The sequence below is a fragment of the Oenanthe melanoleuca genome, chromosome 23 (assembly GCF_029582105.1).
Source record: "Oenanthe melanoleuca isolate GR-GAL-2019-014 chromosome 23, OMel1.0, whole genome shotgun sequence".
Classification (NCBI taxonomy): domain Eukaryota; kingdom Metazoa; phylum Chordata; class Aves; order Passeriformes; family Muscicapidae; genus Oenanthe; species Oenanthe melanoleuca.
Window position 1 is genome coordinate 5,421,532 of NC_079356.1, and position 19,029 is coordinate 5,440,560.

The following is a 19,029-nucleotide window of genomic DNA, read 5'->3' on the forward strand; positions in this document are numbered from 1 at the left end:
GGCTTTTAAGGGAGAAGATGAGGCCGGGCGGGAGCTGCCGGGAGCTGCCGGGAGCTGCCAGCCTCGGAGAGACGGAGCAGCCTGGGGGAGGGCGGGGGCTGGTCGGCTTTGGGGCTGTGGGTCCCAAACTGCCCCGTTCCCCAGCCCGTGCGATCCCAAACCTTCCCAGTCCCCAGCTCATGGTGATCCCAAACCATCCCAGCCCATGGTGATCCCAAACATTCCCAGTCCATGGTGATCCCAAACCTTCCCAGTCCATGGTGATCCCAAACCTTCCCAGTCCATGTGATCCCAAACCTTCCCAGTCCATGTGATCCCAAACCTTCCCAGCTCATGGTGATCCCAAACCATCCCAGTCCCCAGCTCATGGTGATCCCAAACCATCCCAGCCCATGGTGATCCCAAACCTTCCCACCCCGTTCCCCCCAGTCCATGGTGATCCCAAATCATCCCATCCCTCTCTCCCAGCCCACTGTGGATCCCAAACCACCCCAGTACATGGTGATCCCAAACCATCCCATTGCCCCCAGCCCATTTTGGATCCCAAACCACTCCATCCCATTGCTCCCATCCCACTGTGGATCCCAAACCATCTCACCCCATTCTCCCAGCCCACCATGGATCCCAAACCATCCCATCCCTCTCTCCCAGCCCATTGTGTATCCCAAACCATCCCACCCCATTCCCCAAATTCCAGCTCTGATCCAGGGCTGGAACACGGGCAGGGAAGGCCTGGGCAGGGCAGCCCCTCCTGATTCACCCAGCAGGTGAATGACCCTGGGATCCCGGGGAAAAACAGGGAGGATTTTCCATCTCAGGGACCCCCAGCAGGATTCCAGGGAAGATTTCCCATTTTTCCATCACAAGGACATCCAGCAGGATTCCAGGGAGGATTTCCCATTTTCCCCATCATAGGTACATCCAGCAGGATTCCAGGGAGGATTTCTCATTTTTCATAGGAACCCCCAGCAGGATTCCAGGGATTATTTCCCATTTTCCCATCATAGGGACACCCAGCAGGATTCCAGGGATTATTTCCCATTTTTCCATCACAAGGACACCCAGCAGGACCCTCCTGTGATTCCAGGGAGGATTTCCCATTTTCCCATCACAGGAACCCCCAGCAGGATTCCAGGGAGGATTTCCCATTTTCCCATCATAGGTACATCCAGCAGGATTCCAGGGAGGATTTCTCATTTTTCATAGGAACCCCCAGCAGGATTCCAGGGAGGATTTCCCATTTTCCCATCACAGAGACACCCAGCAGGATTCCAGGGAAGATTTCCCATTTTCCCCATTTTAGGGACACCCAGCAGGACCCTCCTGTGATTCCAGGGAGGATTTCCCATTTTCCCATCATAGGGACACCCAGCAGGACCCTCCTGTGATTCCAGGGAGGATTTCCCATTTTCCCCCTGCCTGGCTGCTGGCATTAAACACAAACCTCTGGCATGCTCTGAGCTCCAGATCAGGACCTAATTCAATCCCATCCTGCTCATTGTTGGAGGGCTGAGCATTAAACTGAAACCCTAAGCCAGGCCTGCAGTCATTTGGCCGGGCAGGAATTGATTTTGGCCATCAGCACTTTCTCATTTTCGATGGAGTCCCCACGTAACCAGGTTAATTTCTGTTAATCCCATTAGCCAGGTACTTCTGCCTCTCCAGCCCAATGATTTTGTGTCTGATCTGAAAGATTGAAATTGCAACCCAAGAGGACACAAACAGGAGCCTGTGATGGAGAGGAACCACCTAAAATCCAAACTCCCTTCACATCTCTCCTCTCTCCAAATTTCCCCACAGTTAATGACCCACACACAGTAAGATCCACCCCTAATTAATTTCCCTCATTAGATCCCCCATTATTTTTTTGCTGGATTAATTTTATTATTCCAAGTTTTTTTGAGTCCTGTGCAAGTTTCAGGCCCAGTTTTCTTCTCCTTGATCAGTGCTGGTGCTTGCAAAGGGTTTCCCAGGGAGCCTGATCCCAGTATCCCACGGGAACCAGTTCCAGTATCCCACTGGAACCAGTATCCCACTGGAATCAGTATCCCACTGGAACCAGTATCCCACTGGAATCAGTATCCCACTGGTCCCAGTCCCAGAATCCCACTGTTTCCAGTCCCACTATCCCACTTATCCCAGTTCCAGTATCTCACTGATCCCAGTCCCAGAATCCCACTGATCCCAGTATCCCACTGGTCCCAATCCCAGTATCCCATTGGTCCTGGTCCCAGAATCCCACTGGAACCAGCCCCAGAATCCCACTGATCCCAGTCCCAGTATCTCATTGATCCCAATCCCAGTATCCCACTGATCCCAGTCCCAGTATCCCACTGATCCTGGTATCCCACTGATCCCAGTATCCCACTGATCCCAATCCCAGTATCCCACTGATCCCAGTTCCAGTATCCCACTGATCCCAGTATCCCACTGATCCCAGTATCCCACTGGAACCAGTCCCAGAATCCCAATGGAGCCAGTCCCAGTATCCCACTGATCCCAATCCCAGTATCCCACTGATACCAGTTCCAGTATCCCACTGATCCCAGTATCCCACTGATCCCAGTATCCCACTGATCCCAATCCCAGTATCCCACTGATACCAGTTCCAGTATCCCACTGATCCCAGTATCCCACTGATCCCAATCCCAGTATCCCACTGATCCCAATCCCAGTATCCCACTGATACCAGTTCCAGTATCCCACTGATCCCAATCCCAGTATCCCACTGGTCCCAGTATCTCACTGATCCCAGTATCCCACTGGTCCCAGTCCCAGTATCCCACTGATCCCAATCCCAGTATCCCACTGGTCCCAGTATCTCACTGATCCCAGTATCCCACTGGTCCCAATCCCACTATCCCACTATTCCCAATATGGAAATGGACCAAATCTTATAAAAGTGTGAAACTCCTTTCTTGGGCCCACCCCGGGTGTAACCTCAGCCTCCTGCACTGCCCAGGGTGAACCCTTTAAGGGATTTTTAATAAACCCTTCCAAACATTTTAAATAAATCCTAATTTCATTCCCTTAACTCTGTCCAGCCTCTCAAGGCATCACTGCTGCAGGTGCCCTGTGTCCCCCAGTAATTTTTTTTTTGCTTTTTTTAACTGATTTTCCTCCCAATTTCCTTTTTTTTTTTTTTTTTTTTTTTTTTTTTTTTTTTTTTGTTGCTTTTTTCCCTTCCATTTTTTTGAGGGTTTTATTTTTTTTTTTTTTTTTTTTTCAATTTTGGGCACAGCAGGGAATTCTCCCAAATCCCCAAACCCGAGCACAGGCAGCTCTGCTCTGGCTGTCTCTGCAATAAATGTATTTTTAGCTTTCAGAACGTTGGTGTTTCTCTGCTCCATTGTCTCCTCCAGAGAATGAAAAGAGAAATTCCAGTTCCGTGGGGAGCAGGGCTCGGAGGAACTGACTCATCTTTGGCTCTCGCCGAGGGGAACAACCCGACAAAAAACCGCCCAAAAAATTCTTCTGGGGGATGGGCAGGGACCCGGGAAATGATGGGGGAGACCCCAGCCCAGGGCTGGGTGGGAAATTCCGAGTTTTCAGTATTTAATTCCATGGTTTGGGTGTGAAATTCCATATTTGGGGTGTGCAATTCCATGGTTTCAGTGTGTAATTCCGTATTTTGTGTGTGTAATTTCATGTTTTCAGTGTGCAATTCCATATTTTGAGTGTGCAATTCCATATTTTGTGTGTGCAATTCCATGGTTTCAGTGTGTAATTCCATATTTTGGGTGTGCAATTTTATTTTTCGGGTGTGCAATTCCATGTTTAGGGTGTGCAATTCCATATTTTGAGTGTGTAATTCCATATTTTGAGTGTGTAATTCCCTATTTTGGGTGGCAGTTCCATGTTCTGGGTGTGCAATTCCATATTTTGGGTGTGCCATTCGATATTTTGAGTGTGCAATTCCATATATTGAATGTGCAATTCCGTATTTTTGGGGTACAATTCCATGTTTTGAGTGTGTAATTCCATGATCTAGAGGTGTAATTCCATATTTTGAATGTGAAATTCCATATTTTGGGTGTGAAATTCCATATTTTGGGTGTGTATTTCCATGACCTAGGTGTGTAATTCCATATTTTGAGTGTGCAGTTCCATGTTTTGCGTGTGAAATTCCGTATTTTGGGTTTGCATTTTCATGTTTTGAGTATGTAATTCCATATTTTGGTTTTCAGTATTTAATTCCATGGTTTGGGTGTGAAATTCCATATTTTGGGTGTGTAATTCCATGTTTTCAGTAATTCCCTATTTTGAGTATGTAATTCCATTATCTAGATGTGCAATTCCATATTTTGGGTGTGCAATTCCATGATCTAGGTGTGTAATTCCATATTTTGGGTGTGTAATTCCATGTTCTGGGTGTGCAATTCCGTGTTTTGAGTGTGAAATTCCACATTTTGAGTGTGCAATTCCATGTTTTAGGTGTGCAATTTTATATTTTGGTTGTGCTATTCCATGATTTGGGTGTGAAATTCCATGTTTTGTGTGAGTAATTCCATGATCTAGGTGTGTAATTCCATGTTTTGGATGTGCAATTTCATGTTTTGAGTGTGTAATTTCGTATTTTGGGTGTGTAATTCCATATTTTACGTGTGCAATTCCATGTTCTGGGTGTGCAATTCCATATTTTCAGTGTGTAATTCCATGATCTAGATGTGTAATTCCATATTTTGAATGTGAAATTTCAAGTTTTGGGTTTGTAATTCCATATTTTGAGTGTGCAATTCCATATTTTAGGTGAGAAATTCCATATTTTGGGTGTGCAATTCCATATTTTCAGTGTGTAATTCCATATTTTGAATGTGAAATTTCAAGTTTTGGGTTTGTAATTCCATATTTTGTGTGAGTAATTCCATGATCTAGGTGTGTAATTCCATGTTTTGGATGTGCAATTTCATGTTTTGAGTGTGTAATTCTGTATTTTGGGTGTGTAATTCCATATTTTACGTGTGCAATTCCATGTTCTGGGTGTGCAATTCCATGTTTTCAGTATTTAATTCCATGTTTTCCGTGTGCAATTCCATGTTTTGGATGTGCACTTTCATGTTTTGAGTTTGCAATTCCATATTTTGATTGTGCAATTCCATATTTTAGGTGAGAAATTCCATATTTTGGGTGTGCAATTCCGTATTTTGGGTGTGCAATTCCATATTTTCAGTGTGTAATTCCATATTTTGAATGTGAAATTTCAAGTTTTGGGTGTGCAATTCCATATTTTGGGTGTGCAATTCCATGATCTAGGTGTGTAATTCTATATTTTGTGTGTGTTATTCCATGTTCTGGGTGTGCAATTCCATGATCTAGGTGTGTAATTCTATATTTTGGGTGTGTAATTCCATGTTCTGGGTGTGCAATTCCGTGTTTTGAGTGTGAAATTCCATTATTTAGGTGTGCAATTCCATATTTTGGGTATTTAATTCCATGATCTAGGTGTGTAATTCCACATTTTGAGTGTGCAACTCCATGTTTTAGGTGTGCAATTTTATATTTTGGTTGTGCCATTCCATGATTTCAGTGTGTAATTCCATGTTTTGGATGTGCAATTTCATGTTTTGAGTGTGCAATTCCATACTTTGGGTGTGAAAATCCATATTTTAGGTGAGAAATTCCATATTTTGGGTGTCCAATTCCATGATCTAGGTGTGTAATTCCATATTTTGGGTGTGCAATTCCATATTTTGGGTGTGCAATTCCATATTTTGAGTGTGAAATTCCATATTTTGGATGTGCAATTCCATGTTCTGGGTGTGCAATTCCATATTTTAGGTGTGTAATTCCATGATTTAGGTGTGAAATTCCATTTTTTTGGGGTACAATTCCATATTTTGGGTGTGCAATTCCATATTTTTGGTGTGAAATTCCATATTTTTGGGGTACAATTCCATATTTTGGGTATGTAATTCCATTATCTAGACGTGTAATTCTATATTTTGGGTGTTCAATTCCATATTTTTTAGGGTACAATTCCATATTTTTAGTGTGAAATTCCATGTTTTCAGTGTGCAATTCCATGAATTAGGTGTGAAATTTCATTTTTTGGGGGTACAATTCCATATTTTAGGTGTGCAATTCCATGATTCAGGTGTGAAATTCCAAATTTTGAATGCCCAATTTTATATTTTGAGTGTGCCATTCCCTGTAAAAAATACAACTTATCCTTTAATTTTTTTTTTTTAATATTTAACAGAGGATAAAAGCGATAATAATTCCGTTTTTTCTGGATATTTTTCATCCCTCATCACACACCAGAGGCGGCTCTGCCTCATTTTTGGGGCTGTGATTCCCTCTGCTGGATCCTCAGCCCCAAAATTCTGCACCCAGAGAGAATTTGGGAGCTTTTTTTGATTTTTTTTTTTTTTTTTTATTTTTTATTTTTTTGGGGGGGTTTTTAGGGATTTTTTTTTTTTTTTTTAAATTTTTTTATTTTTGGGGGGGATTTTTTGGGATTTTTTTGGGGATTTTTTGGGAATTTTTTTGGCAGGAAACAAAAATCCCAAACCCTCCTGCACAGAAATGTTTTATACAGAGATTTTCCAGCCCCAAGGAAATTTGGATTTTCTTTGCTCAGAAATTGCAACAAAAACCTTGGGAAGCTCAAACTTGGCCCTGTTTGGGACACCTGGGGGATTTTTTAAATTTTTTTTTATTATTTTGGGGGATTTTTTTTTTATTATTATTATTTTGGGGTTTTTTGGGGGGATTTTTGGGTTTTTTTATTATTTTTTTTATTATTTTTTATTATTTTTTTGGGGTTTTTTTAGGGATTTTAAGTTATTTTGGGGGGATTTTTGGGGGGGATTTTTGGTTTTTTTTATTATTTTTTATTATTTTTTATTAATTTTTGGGGGTTTTTTTAGGGATTTTATGTTATTTTTGAGGGATTTTTTTGATTTTTTTTTATTTTTGGGGATTTTTTTATTTATTATTTTTTATTATTTTTTTGATTTATAATTTTTTTAGCGATTTTTTGCTTTTTTGGGGATTTTCTTGGAATTTTCTATTTTTTTTTTAAATTTTTGGGGATTTCTTTGGGATTTTTTAGGGGGGATTTTTGGGGATTTTTTTGGGGGCGATTTTTTTTTTTCGAATTTTAGGGACTTTTTGGAATTTTTAAATTTATTTTTTAGGATTTTTTGGGAGGATTTTTTGGGATTTTTTAAATTTTTTGGGGGAGAATTTTTGGGGATTTTTGAATTCTATTTTTGGAATTTTGGGGGGATTTTTTTTTAAATTTTTGGATTTTTTTTTATTTTTGCGGGGCATTTTTTTTTATTTTTTTGGGTTTTTAGGGATTTTAATTTTTTTTTATTTTTTTGGAATTATTTTACTTTTTAGAGGGATTTTTGGGATTTTTTGGGATTTTTGGGCGATTTTTGGGGGATTTTTTTGGGATCTTTTGTGGGGTTTTAAGGATTTTTTGGCTTTTTTTAATTTTGTTTTGGTGGGGGGGATTTTTGAGATTTTTTGGGGATTTTTTTGGGATTTTTGGGGATTATTTTGGGGATTTTTAAAAATTTTTTTCCGGATTTCGGGACAATTCCAGCATCCAGCGGGGGCGGCGGCGGCACCTCCCGCCCGCTGGGGGGCGCCCTTCAGGCCGCGCCGGAAACCGGAAGCTCAGAACATCGGAAACCGGAAGCTCAGCACACCGGAAACCGTAAGCTCAGCACACCGGAAACCGTAAGCTCAGCACACCGGAAACCGGAAGCTCAGCACACCGGAAGGCGGAAGCGCGGGCGCGATGGCGGCGGCGGTGTCGGCGCTCAGCAGTTTGGGGCTGCCCGAGGATGATGTCGGGGTGAGGACGGGTCGCGATAGGGCGGGGAGGGGACCCGGGATCCCTCACGGGGCTGAGCGCGGCTCGTTGCAGAGCGAGGAGGAGGAGGAGGAGGAGGAAGCGGGGCCCGGGCCGGCGGCGGCGGCGGCGGCGGAGCAGCGGCGGGAGGAGCGGCTGCGGCGCTTCCGGGAGCTGCACATGAGGCGGGTGCGGGAAACGCGCCTGGGAGGGAGATCTGGGAGATCTGGGAGATCTGGGGTGCTTCGAGGTGGTTCTGGCCCCCGGGGTTTGGGGCTGTTCGGGATTTTGGGGTTGTTCGGGGTTTTGGGGTTGTTTTCTCCCCTCAGGGTTTTGGGGTTGTTCAGGATTTTAGGGTTGTTCTCTCCCCCTTCAGACTTTTAGTGTTGTTCTCTCCCCAGGGGTTTTGGGGTTATTCTCTCCCCCTGGGGTTTTGGGGTTGTTCAGGGTTTTTAGAGTTATTTTCTTCCCTCAGGGTTTTGGGATTGTTCTCTTCCCTTAGATTTTGGGTTGTTCTATCCCCCCTGGAGGTTTTGGGGTTGTTCTCTCCCTTCAGAGATTTTGGGGTTGTTCTGTCCCCTCAGGGTTTTGGGGTTGCTCAGGATTTTAGGGTTGTTCTCTCCCCCTGGGGTTTTTTGGTTTGTTTTCTCCCCCCGAGGTTTTGGGGTTGTTCTCTCCCTTCAGGGATTTTGGAGTTGTTCGGGGTTTTGGGGTTGCTCAGGATTTTAGGGTTGTTTTCTCCCCTCAGGGTTTGGGGTTTTTCTCTTCCCCCTGGGGTTTTCTGGGCTTGTTTTCTCCCCCTGGGGGTTTTGGGGTTGTTCTCTCCCCTCAGGGTTTGGGATTGTTCTCTCCCCCCTGGAGGTTTTGGGGTTGTTCTCTCTCCTCAGGGTTTTGGGGTTGTTCAGGGTTTTAGGGTTGTTTTCTCCCCTCAGGGTTTAGGATTCTTCTCTCCCCGCTGGGGTTTTGGGGTTGTTCTTTCCCCCGAGGGGTTTTCTGGTTTGTTTTTTCCCCTCAGGGTTTGGGTTGTTCTCTCCCCCCTGGGATTTTTTGGGTTGTTCTCTCCCCCCAAGGTTTTGGGGTTGTTTTCTCCCCTCTGGGGATTTGGGGTTGTTCGGGGTTTTGGGGTTTTTCAGAATTTTAGGGTTGTTTTCTCCCCTCGGGGTTTGGGATTGTTCTCTCCCCCTGGGATTTTTTGGGGGTTTTCTCTTCCCCTGGGGGTTTTTGGGCTGTTTCTCCTGTGCTCCAGCCCTGCCTGTGTGTTTCCAGTACGAGGCCTGCAAGCTGAACAGCCAGGAGGTGGTGGAGGAGGACAAAAGGCTGAAATTGCCTCCAAACTGGGAGGCTAAAAAAGCTCGGCTGGAGTGGGAGCTGCAGGTGCAGGAGAAGAAGAAGGTAAAAAATTCCCTGGTAAAAAATTCCCTGTGCCCTGCAGGAATGTGGGTCTTAATGGGATTGGGAATTCTCTGTGCCCTGCAGAAATCTGGGATTTTACTGGGACTGGGAATTCTCTGTGCCCTGCAGGAATGTGGGATTTGCTGGGATTGGGAATTCCCTGTGCCCTGCAGGAATCTGGGATTTACTGGGATTGAGAATTCTCTGTGCCCTGCAGTAATCTGGGATTTACTGGGGTTGGGAATTCTCTGTGCCCTGCAGGAATTGGGAAATTCCCTGTGCCCTGCAGTAATCTGGGATTTACTGGGGTTGGGAATTCTCTGTGCCCTGCAGGAATGTGCAGCCAGGGGTGAGGACTATGAGAGGGTGAAGCTGCTGGAGATCAGTGCTGAGGATGCTGAGAGGTGGGAGAGGAAGAAGAAGAAGAAAAATCCTGACCTGGGGTTCTCAGGTAACAGCTCAGCTGTTCATGGGGAACACCTGTGATGGTATTTTGGGTGAAAAGTGAGATCAAAGCCCCACATCTGGTGCAGATGTGAGAAACAGGGCTCACTATTTAAATTTTTTAATAAAAGTTTAATAAAGGGTGAAAGGGACAGTATCTGCCAAAAGCACAACTTTAGCTTCAAACAATTTCCTTACACATTTTTACATGGGTTAAATGTATGTTCATAAGAATTATACACAGAATATTTCACACCATTATCTGAGTTAGTTACACAAATAACATGACATAATTTTAATATTATGTTAAGGCCTAACATATAACCTATTTATCACACTGCTGTTTATATATAAGCTATATGGTGCTGACAGATCATACTAAAAAACCAAAAAGCAGTTAAAAGGAATTACAAATTACCATGTCAAAATCTTTGGGGTGAAGAATAACTTGAAAAAGCCAATGCATAAAGGGAATTAAAAATTGCAAAGAGTCAAAAATATTTGGGGTGAAGAATAACTTGCAAAAGCAAATGAATAAAGGAATTACAAATTGTAAAGAGTCAAAAATATTTGGGGTCAAGAATAACTTGCAAAAGCAAATGAATAAAGGGAATTACAAATTTTATCATATCAAAATCTTTTGGTGAAGAATAACTTGCAAAAGCCAATACATATAAGGAATTATAAATTTTATCATATCAAAATATTTGGAGTGAAAAATAATTTGTAAAAGCCAATGCATAAAGGGAATTAAAAACTGTAAAGAGTCAAAAATCTTTGGGGTCATGAATAACTTGCAAAATTCAATACATATAAGGAATTACAAATTTTATCATATCAAAATCTTTTGGTGAAGAATAACTTGTAAAAGCCAATGCATAAAGGGAATTAAAAACTGTAAAGAGACAAAAATCTTTGGGGTGAAGAATAACTTGCAAAGACTAATACCTGAAGGGAATTACAAATTGTTCCATATCAGGATCTTTAGGGTGAAGAATAACTTGCAGAAGGCAATGCCTGAATAAAAAGGCAATGCCTGAATAAAAGGGCAATGCCTGAATTTATTCAGGCATTGCCTTTTTATTCAGGTATTGCCTTTTTATTCAGGCACTGCCTTTTTATTCAGGCACTGCCTTTTTATTCAGGCACTGCCCTTTTATTCAGGCACTGCCTTTTTATTCAGGCACTGCCTTTTTATTCAGGCATTGCCTTTTTATTCAGGCACTGCCCTTTTATTCAGGCACTGCCTTTTTATTCAGGCACTGCCTTTTTATTCAGGCACTGCCTTTTTATTCAGGCTCTGTATTTATTTTCCCCCCAGACTACGCGGCGGCGCAGCTGCGCCAGTACCAGCGGCTGACCCGGCAGATCAAACCCGACCTGGAGCAGTACGAGAAGCTCAAGGAGCAGTAGTGAGTCCTCCTGGCAGGCCTTGAGCCCCTCTGGGGGAGCAGCAAACTCTGAGCACTGAAATCCTTCCCTGCTGTGCACTGGGGTGTTCTTTAATCTCGGTCAGGAGGGTGATTAATGAGCTTCATCCAGCTGCGACAAATACTCACCCAGTGAGGTTTATCAGTCACTTCCTGGGGCAGTTTGGGTTTTTTAGGCAGCCCAGGCTGCATTCAGACAGATTTAGCATTTCAGGAGGGTTCTGTGTCTGAGGCATCTGCTGGTCCCTCTCAAAATAATGGAGAGCTTGGGTTTAATATTGACCTTTTTGGATTCAATATTGGTATTTGTCACCTGAATCTGGGGTTCCCACAGCTGGGTGAAGTGTGACAGTGAAACTCAGGGGAAAGCAGTGAAACCACAAGGACATGAGAGCAGAACAAGGGCTGAGGGGCTCAGAGTGAAAGAGGAGAAGTTCAGGTTGGATATTGGGAAGAAATTTGCCCCCTGAGGGTGTTGAGGGCCTGGCAGGGGCTGCTCCTGATCCCTGGGAGTGTCCAAGGCCAGGCTGGAGCAGCCTGGGACAGTGGGAGCTGTTGGGGTGGCACTGGGTGGGTTTTAACCATTGTGGGGTGTCAGAAATGGCTGCTGGCTGAGTGAGTGCCCCCCTGGTGTCTCTGCAGTGGGGAAGCTCTGTACCCCACCTCAGACAGCCTCCTGCACGGCACCCACGTGCCCTCCAAGGACGGCGTGGACAGGATGGTGGCAGACCTGGAGAAACAGTGAGTGAGGGGCTCAGGGGAGGCAGGGCCGGGCTGGGCTGAGGGTGCTGCAGGGCTGGGCTGGGCTGGGCTGGGCCTGGCTGGGGGTGCTGCAGGGCTGGGCTGGGCTGGGCAGGGCTGGGGGTGCTGCAGGGCTGGGCTGGGCTGGGGGTGCTGCAGGGCTGGGCTGGGCTGGGCTGGGCTGGGCAGGGCTGGGGGTGCTGCAGGGCAGGGCTGGGCTGGGCTGGGCTGGGCCAGGCTGGGGGTGCTGCAGGGCTGGGCTGGGCTGGGCTGGGCTGGGCTCGGCTGGGCTGGGGGTGCTGCAGGGCTGTGCTGGGCTGGGGGTGCTGCAGGGCTGTGCTGGGGGTGCTGCAGGGCAGGGCCTGGCTGGGGGTGCTGCAGGGCTGGGCTGGGCTGGGCTGGGGGTGCTGCAGGGCTGGGCTGGGCTGGGCTGGGGGTGCTGCAGGGCTGGGGGCGCTGCAGGGCTGGGCCGGGCTGGGCTGGGCCGGGCTGAGGGTGCTGCAGGGCTGGGCTGGGCTGGGCTGGGCCGGGCTGAGGGTGCTGCAGGGCTGGGCTGGGCTGGGCTGGGCCAGGCTGGGGGTGCTGCAGGGCTGGGCCGGGCTGGGGGTGCTGCAGGGCTGGGCTGGGCTGGGCTGGGCCAGGCTGGGGGTGCTGCAGGGCTGGGCAGGGCCGGGCTGGGGGTGCTGCAGCCCCGGGGCTCAGCCCCTGCTGCCCCCAGGATCGAGAAGAGGGAGAAGTACAGCCGCAGGCGGCCCTACAACGACGACGCCGACATCGACTACATCAACGAGAGGAACGCCAAGTTCAACCAGAAAGCCGAGAGGTTCTACGGGAAATACACGGCAGAGATCAAACAGAACCTGGAGAGGGGCACGGCCGTGTGAGCCCGGGGGGCACAGCTGTGCTGCCCTGATCTCTCCTGCCTCCTCCCTTGCAGTTCTCAGACTGTTTTAAGAGTTTTTAACTTGTAGCAAAAGTAGATTGTGCCCGTTGCTGTCTGTGCTGGGTGGTGTTTATTGCACTAGAGGGAATTTGCATAATTGGGCTGGAAATAGCAGCAGCCAGGTTCTGTCATTCCTGCTCTAAATAAACTCTTTGGTCTAATTTGGGAGGTGTGTCTGTTCCTCACGTTTGTTTGGCAGCACAGTCACATTCCCAGGGCAAGGCTGCAATTCCAAGGGTGGAATTCTCCCTGTTCTCCTCCTGGCACTAATTCCAAGGGTGGAATTCTCCCCCTGGCAATGCAGCTCTTCAGCCTCACCCACAGGCACAGGACAAACTCAGGGTTCTCCCCCCCATTCAAGGGTTTCTTAAAGAAGCTTCCAGACACAGGTTAGTCCAACTGAGTTTCTTTTACTGATACTTTATACAAAATCTATTTTAACCAGTTACTCCTTCTCTTCCTGAACTCCTGGAGCAGAGGTCTGAATTTCCCATTTTAGCAGAGGTCTGGAAGCCTCCTGGCCCTTTTCCTTCCTGCCTGATTTCAAAGCAAAGCAAACCAAACCCATCTGATCCTGCACTAACTCAAGTCCAGGATCAAAGGGATCAAAGCTAAAATCTGACCCATCCCCACTCCCAGAGGGGGGCCCAGGGAAGGAAGAGCTGTGAAGGAGGCAGGACCCACTGTCACTGCTGTGCTGCACCTGGGCAAACCCAGAACCAGCACATCAACACAGGCCTCACACCTGACACAGCCAGTGCAAAACTAAACTTTATTCACTTGAAGTAAACAGTTACACAATGTAAATCCAGGTGTTCAAAGAACAGCTACTCAACTATGGTTTAGAAAAAAGTTACCCACCTGCAAGTTCTAGTCCAATAAAGCAATACAAAATATTTACAAATATACACAAGATTCCCATCTGTGGCTTCTGGATCTGTGTGCTCTCTATCTGAAAGAGAAACCTAAGATTCCAAAAATTAAGTCTTCAAAATAAATACTCAGTATTAACAAATCTTCAAGCCCATCAGAAATCTCCATCTGTGCTGAGGGGTGTGAAGTGCTGCAGGCTGACAGTGACTCCCATCAGCGTGCCCTGAACAGGGAGCTTTTGGGTGAGAAGTTCAGGAATGTTTTCTTCTCCTCCTTCTTGACAGGAACCCACTGCCCATAGGGGCTTCCCTTCCTGTCATCCTCCCTGGGTGGAGAAACCACAGGCTCCTTAACCACAGCATGGCTCACTGGCTTCTGCAGGGCAGGCTTGGCCATTGTGTTCTGGAAAAAAATAAATAAAAGACATTTCCTGTAAGAAAAGGTGCTAAAACCAAAGGGTTGATCTGTGCTGATCATAAAAATCACATAAATGTTTTCTCTCCAGCTCTTGGAATTCCTGATGCTTATACTGGGTATCAATCATGTGCACTTAACACAGGAGAAGTCCCTGAATCCTCAGTTTGAATTACTAAAATGTGGAACTTGACATAAGCTGTGTTTTAAACTAGTTCTGGTTTTACACTCTTCAGGTTGAGGATAAACACATTCTAAACACACTGTTGAGGTGTATTTAGGGTGCTCTACAGAGGAATCATTATCAAACATCAAATTCCTTCTGTTGTCATTATTCCTGAGCTCTGATTTGGGAACAGCCTGAGGCAGGAGGGCTCAGTGCTGGGATTCCATCACTTACATTAGGGCTGAAGGAAATGCTCCTCTGGATTGTTGCTCTCTCCACAGCAGCCCTGGTCTCATCCTCAGCTGCACTCCCAGGTTGCTAAAGAAGAGCAGACACAGCTTAGGGGGATCCCTGAGCCAGGGCAGGCAGTCACAGCACAGCACAACTTTGTGTGGAGACTCAATATTTCATCTCAAGTAGCTGTAAAGCTACAGGAGGGCTGAGCCCACGAGGGCAGGCAGCACCTGGGCAAGGCAGCACCTGGGCAAGGCAGCTGTGCCAGCCCCATGGCAATGGAGGCACAGGCAGGCCCCAGCTCAGACAGGATCAGGGGCACAGCACAGGCTGCCACACCACAGCAGTGACACAGAGTGGCAGCAGCTCTGCACACCCATCCTGCACAGCTTTGGAGAACAACAATCAACTTATCTGCAAGGGAGGCAGGCCTCTTCTTCTGTACTCTCTCAACATCTGCAATATATTGCATATGTTTATGAAAGGGATGCCTGGACCATTTGTGTCAAACCCTCAGCAAATTCACTTCCCTTTCCAGCAGCAGCACCTGAGCCACACAGGTTTGGATTTACTGTGGCTCAGGGGAAAACACCACAACAGAACCAAACTAAAATTCAACTTGAAGCTGCTCCAGTTTCGCCCTCCCTTCAATTCACAACAGCTACAGCCCACAAAGTCCCTTAATTACCACCAGATTTTCTTCCTCATGTCTGGAACCATAGTCATGATTTCTATAAGACAGAAATAAAGTATGTAAAATGCATTGTGTGCTTGGGTATGGGATTTCTGGGAAACAGTTTGTTGCACATGAAAAGCTTTCAACAGTTAAAAAGGCAGAAAGATTTAACCTTAACAAAAAAAAATAACCCCACACTATTCACTAGGTTTGGCAAGGAGACTCCTGGTTTTAGGTCAGAAAGGCACAAACTAGTGGAATTAATGGGAAACATCCCATTAGGAGAACAAGTCAAAGGAACAAGTCTCCTGTCCTTCCCCAGCTGTCCCTACTGGACACTCAGGGGATCAAACACCTCCGACAGGGCCTCTGTGCTTCCAGCTTAAGGCAAAGCTCGAGGTTTCTGGAGTTCTTGTTCAAGAGTCTGAACTCAAAAGCACAACCTCCACAGCAGAACTACAGCACAGCCATGCAGACAAATCTAAGAGGTGTTTACCTGTGCAGGGAGAACACTCCATACTTACCTCAGCTGACTCCCTGGCCTCCTCCCGCTCCTGCTTCTCACTTTTGATCTCTTTGGCAGGAGCAGAGATCTTCAGGCTGGCTGGCAGGACAATGTTGTCTGTCCCCAGAGCTTTGGCAGCATTGGCTTTTGCAATTTCCAGGAGTTCCCTCTTGTCTAGAAGGAGATGGAATGAGAAAAGAAAAGTTGCTTTGTGTCACTAAAATCCATGTGTACCTACAAGCCTAAAACCTGCAGGTTCTGCATCTATGCAAGAATCAGCTGGGATTGATCTTATCACAGCCTGTCCTCTGTGCCAATGTTCTAATAAATAATAATAAATTATAATGGTCTGATATATAACAAATAATAATGTTCTGATAAATAATTATAAGTTATATTCTGATAAGCAATAAATTCTGATAAATAATAATAAATTATATTCTGATAAATAATAATGCTCTGTAACAATGCTCTGACAAATAATAAATAATAATGATAAATACATTTATCGAACTGCACTGAACTTTTCCTTCACTTGTGTTTTAAAAAACCAAAGAAGCAGAGGAGAATCTGCCCAGCACAAACCAAACCCATCTGACACACAGCAGCCCCAAAAAGCCCCCAAACCAACCCGATCTGACACACAGCAGCCCCAAAGAGCCCCCAAACCGAGCCCATCCCACAAAGAGAACCCCCAAACCGAGCCCACCCCGCACGCAGCCCCGGGGCCCCCAAACCGAGCCCACCCCGCACGCAGCCCCGGGGCCCCCGTACCTTTCTCGCTGAGGTGCAGCGGGGAGCGGCTCCGGGAGCGGCTCCGGGAGCGGCTCCGCCAGCCGCGGTACGCCTCGGGGTAGATGGTCCTGCCGAAGCCGTAGTAGCGGCGGCCGCGGGAACGGGAGCGGCTCCGCGAGTAGGAGCGGCGGTAGCAGCCCCGGGAGCGGGAGCGCGAACGGGAGCGGTGCCGGGCGTAGCGGGGCCGGTAGCGCCGGGGCCGGTAGCGGCGGCGGTAGCGCCGGTAGCCGCGGGAGCGCGAGCGGGAGCGCGAGTAGGAGCGGGAGCAGCGGCGGCAGCGCCGCGCACGGGAGCGAGAACGGGAGCGGGAGCGGCTCCAGCTGCGGGAGGAGCGGCTGGAGGAGCTGCTGGAGCTGGAGCTGCGCGACGAGCGGCTGGAGGAGCGGCTGGAGGAGCGGCCGGAGCGCGCCGGGGATTCTCTCTGCTTGGGCGAGCCCAGGCTCAGCTCGTCCATGAACTCCGTCATGTCGGCCGTTCTCCCCGCCGAGCTGCCCTCAGCGCCCGCCTCGGCTTTGGCCGCTGCCCTGCAGTGCCCGGTCTCTGTTCCTGCGGGAGGATAACGCGGGTTCAGCATCGACGGGCATTTCCTCAGCAACAATCCCAGCCCTAAACCCTGTGTGCCTGCTGTAAAAATGGGATCCGCATCCCAAAGGAACATCGGCCTGCAGCTGCTCACAGCCTGGAAGCAGCTGGGCACGGAATTGCTCCCTAAACTCAGCTCCTGCAGCACCTTTTCCTTGGGATCCCTTTTCCTACAGCTCAGCCATTCTCAGAGCCAAGGATCCGAATCCATCGATCCCACCGTCCCTATGTGACACGGAGGCAGTGCGGCCAGGGAGAATCAGACAGCCCAAAAACCCCCAGCCATCTTCCAGTCACAATTCCAGTAACAATTCCAGTCACAATTCCAGTCACAATTCCAGTCACAATTCCAGTCACAATTCCAGTCACAATTCCAGTCACAATTCCAGTCACAATTCCAGTCACAATTCCAGTCACAATTCCATAACAAAAAGCTATCTTGTCAGCTCTGCAATCCCCTCTCCTGCAGTCAGTCACAAAACTGAAACGCAGGGTTGTATTGAAAAAATAAAGGCTTCAGTTTAAACCATGTGCGGTTTTGTGTGCAATTTTGGAGAGAAGTCTGCCTGGGTTTTAAGGAGGAAAATCTTGACATTCTGGTAAAGAATTTTCAAGGTATCTGGCCTAAATACAGTTCATTGTATCTAGATACAAAAGAACCATTTTCCTTCCAGCTCAGTACAAATTGATCACTTTTCTGCTACAGTTCCACGGAGGTTTTTACTCTAACAAAATAAAATAAAAGTATCTTTTAAGTATAAACCAGCTAAGATCTCGCCTGTATCATGTCATAAAACCCGTGGCACATAGCTCCACACATCCCAGCAGTGTATGCAACAGGCTGCTGCTAAAAACATCTACACGGACAGAGCAAAAGCCGCTGGTGACTCAGTGCCGGGACGCGGGACGCAGCACTGGTTATGGCCCGATATTAATAATTAAAATGGCTGTCCCTGGAGTGGCAGCCATTTTATGGCTGCAAAGATTACTCGGGGTAAGGATCTTACCACAAGACTTAAGCCCTGAGTTACGTAACCAGTTTACAGTTTAAGGAAGCTCGCTTTGACACGGAATTTCTATTTAGCGCTCAGTGCAAAGCGAAGTTAAGGAATTAATCCAACCCCCGCACTGAAATCTGGAATTTAACTTGCTTGACAGTTGTCAGACCCACTTCTCTCGCTGCTAGTACAGCTAAAGTTTCAGAACTTCACCTCTAAGCAGGGCCAAGGTCACACGGCTGGGACGGCAATGACAGGAAACCTCGAGTGCTGCCGGGGACCGCCCGGACCGTGCCCGGCCCCGTCCATGGGGGCAGCACCGGCACCGGGCCCCCCGAGCCCTCAGGGACCCCCGGAACCCTGAGAGCCCCTCATTCACCGGGAGCAGCACCGGCACCGGGCCCCCCGAGCCCTCAGGGCCCCTCACTAACCGAGGGCAGCACCGGTATCGGGGCCCCCCGAGCCCTCAGGGCCCCCCGGAACCCTGAGAGCCCCTCATTCACCGGGAGCAGCACCGGCACCGGGCCCCCCAAGCGCTCAGGGCCCCTCACTAACCGAGGGCAGCACCGGTATCGGGGCCCCCCGAGCCCCTCACTCACCGCTGGGCGCCGCCGGGCACGCCCCACGCTGGTTCCCCTGAGGCACCTGGGCGCTCCTGCAATAAAACCAATAAAAACCATTAAAAACTCACTGCGAGCGACCCACGGCCCTCACTCCGCAGCGACCACCGCGTTCGGCCGCTCCCGCCGCTCTCCCTCCCCCGGCCCGCCGCCTCACCGGCTCCAGCCCGCCGGGCTGCCCCCGCACGGGTCCTGAGGGGAGAGCCCCGCTTCGTGCGTCACCCCCATAGCGCCGGGCCCGCCGCGATCGGCGACAGAAAGGCGATAGAAGCACGACAGAAGCGCAGCTCGGAGCCTCCTCCGCCGCCGCCCGCCAGCGACTGAGGGCCGGCCCAGAACCTTCCAGAACGTCCCTCCCGTTACGCAACCGCGCGCTCGCGGCGCACGCGCCGGCCCCGCCCCCCGGCCC

At 48.2% G+C, this 19,029-nt stretch overlaps 2 protein-coding genes across 2 annotated transcripts; one reads left to right on the forward strand and one right to left on the reverse strand.

The window, feature by feature from the left end:
* Positions 1–7,727: 7,727 nt before the first annotated feature.
* Positions 7,728–12,923, forward strand: SYF2 (SYF2 pre-mRNA splicing factor). Its single transcript, XM_056509302.1, has 7 exons — positions 7,728–7,810; positions 7,883–7,996; positions 9,074–9,199; positions 9,533–9,650; positions 10,965–11,055; positions 11,716–11,814; positions 12,533–12,923. The coding sequence occupies exons 1-7, from the start codon at positions 7,754–7,756 to the stop codon at positions 12,696–12,698; spliced, it is 771 nt and encodes a 256-aa protein (XP_056365277.1). The 5' UTR covers positions 7,728–7,753; the 3' UTR covers positions 12,699–12,923.
* A 587-nt stretch (positions 12,924–13,510) lies between these two features.
* Positions 13,511–19,024, reverse strand: RSRP1 (arginine and serine rich protein 1). The gene is made up of 6 exons (XM_056509301.1): positions 18,778–19,024; positions 18,600–18,655; positions 16,400–16,966; positions 15,645–15,799; positions 14,445–14,528; positions 13,511–14,032 (listed from the first exon to the last, which is right to left on the reverse strand). Exons 1-6 carry the CDS (start codon positions 18,846–18,848, stop codon positions 13,844–13,846), a joined length of 1,122 nt encoding a protein of 373 aa, XP_056365276.1. The 5' UTR covers positions 18,849–19,024; the 3' UTR covers positions 13,511–13,843.
* Positions 19,025–19,029: the final 5 nt, after the last annotated feature.

Coding starts and splice junctions, on each gene's coding strand:
- SYF2 (XM_056509302.1), top strand. CDS start 7,754: ATGGCGGCGGCGGTGTCGGCGCTCAGCAGTTTGGGGCTGCCCGAGGAT. Junction 11,056..11,715: donor GAGAAGCTCAAGGAGCAGTA/GTGAGTCCTCCT, acceptor GTGTCTCTGCAG/TGGGGAAGCTCTGTACCCCA. Junction 11,815..12,532: donor GTGGCAGACCTGGAGAAACA/GTGAGTGAGGGG, acceptor TGCTGCCCCCAG/GATCGAGAAGAGGGAGAAGT.
- RSRP1 (XM_056509301.1), bottom strand. CDS start 18,848: ATGGGGGTGACGCACGAAGCGGGGCTCTCCCCTCAGGACCCGTGCGGG. Junction 18,656..18,777: donor AGCCCGGCGGGCTGGAGCCG/GTGAGGCGGCGG, acceptor GTTTTATTGCAG/GAGCGCCCAGGTGCCTCAGG. Junction 15,800..16,399: donor GCTGCACCTCAGCGAGAAAG/GTACGGGGGCCC, acceptor ATCTCCTTCTAG/ACAAGAGGGAACTCCTGGAA.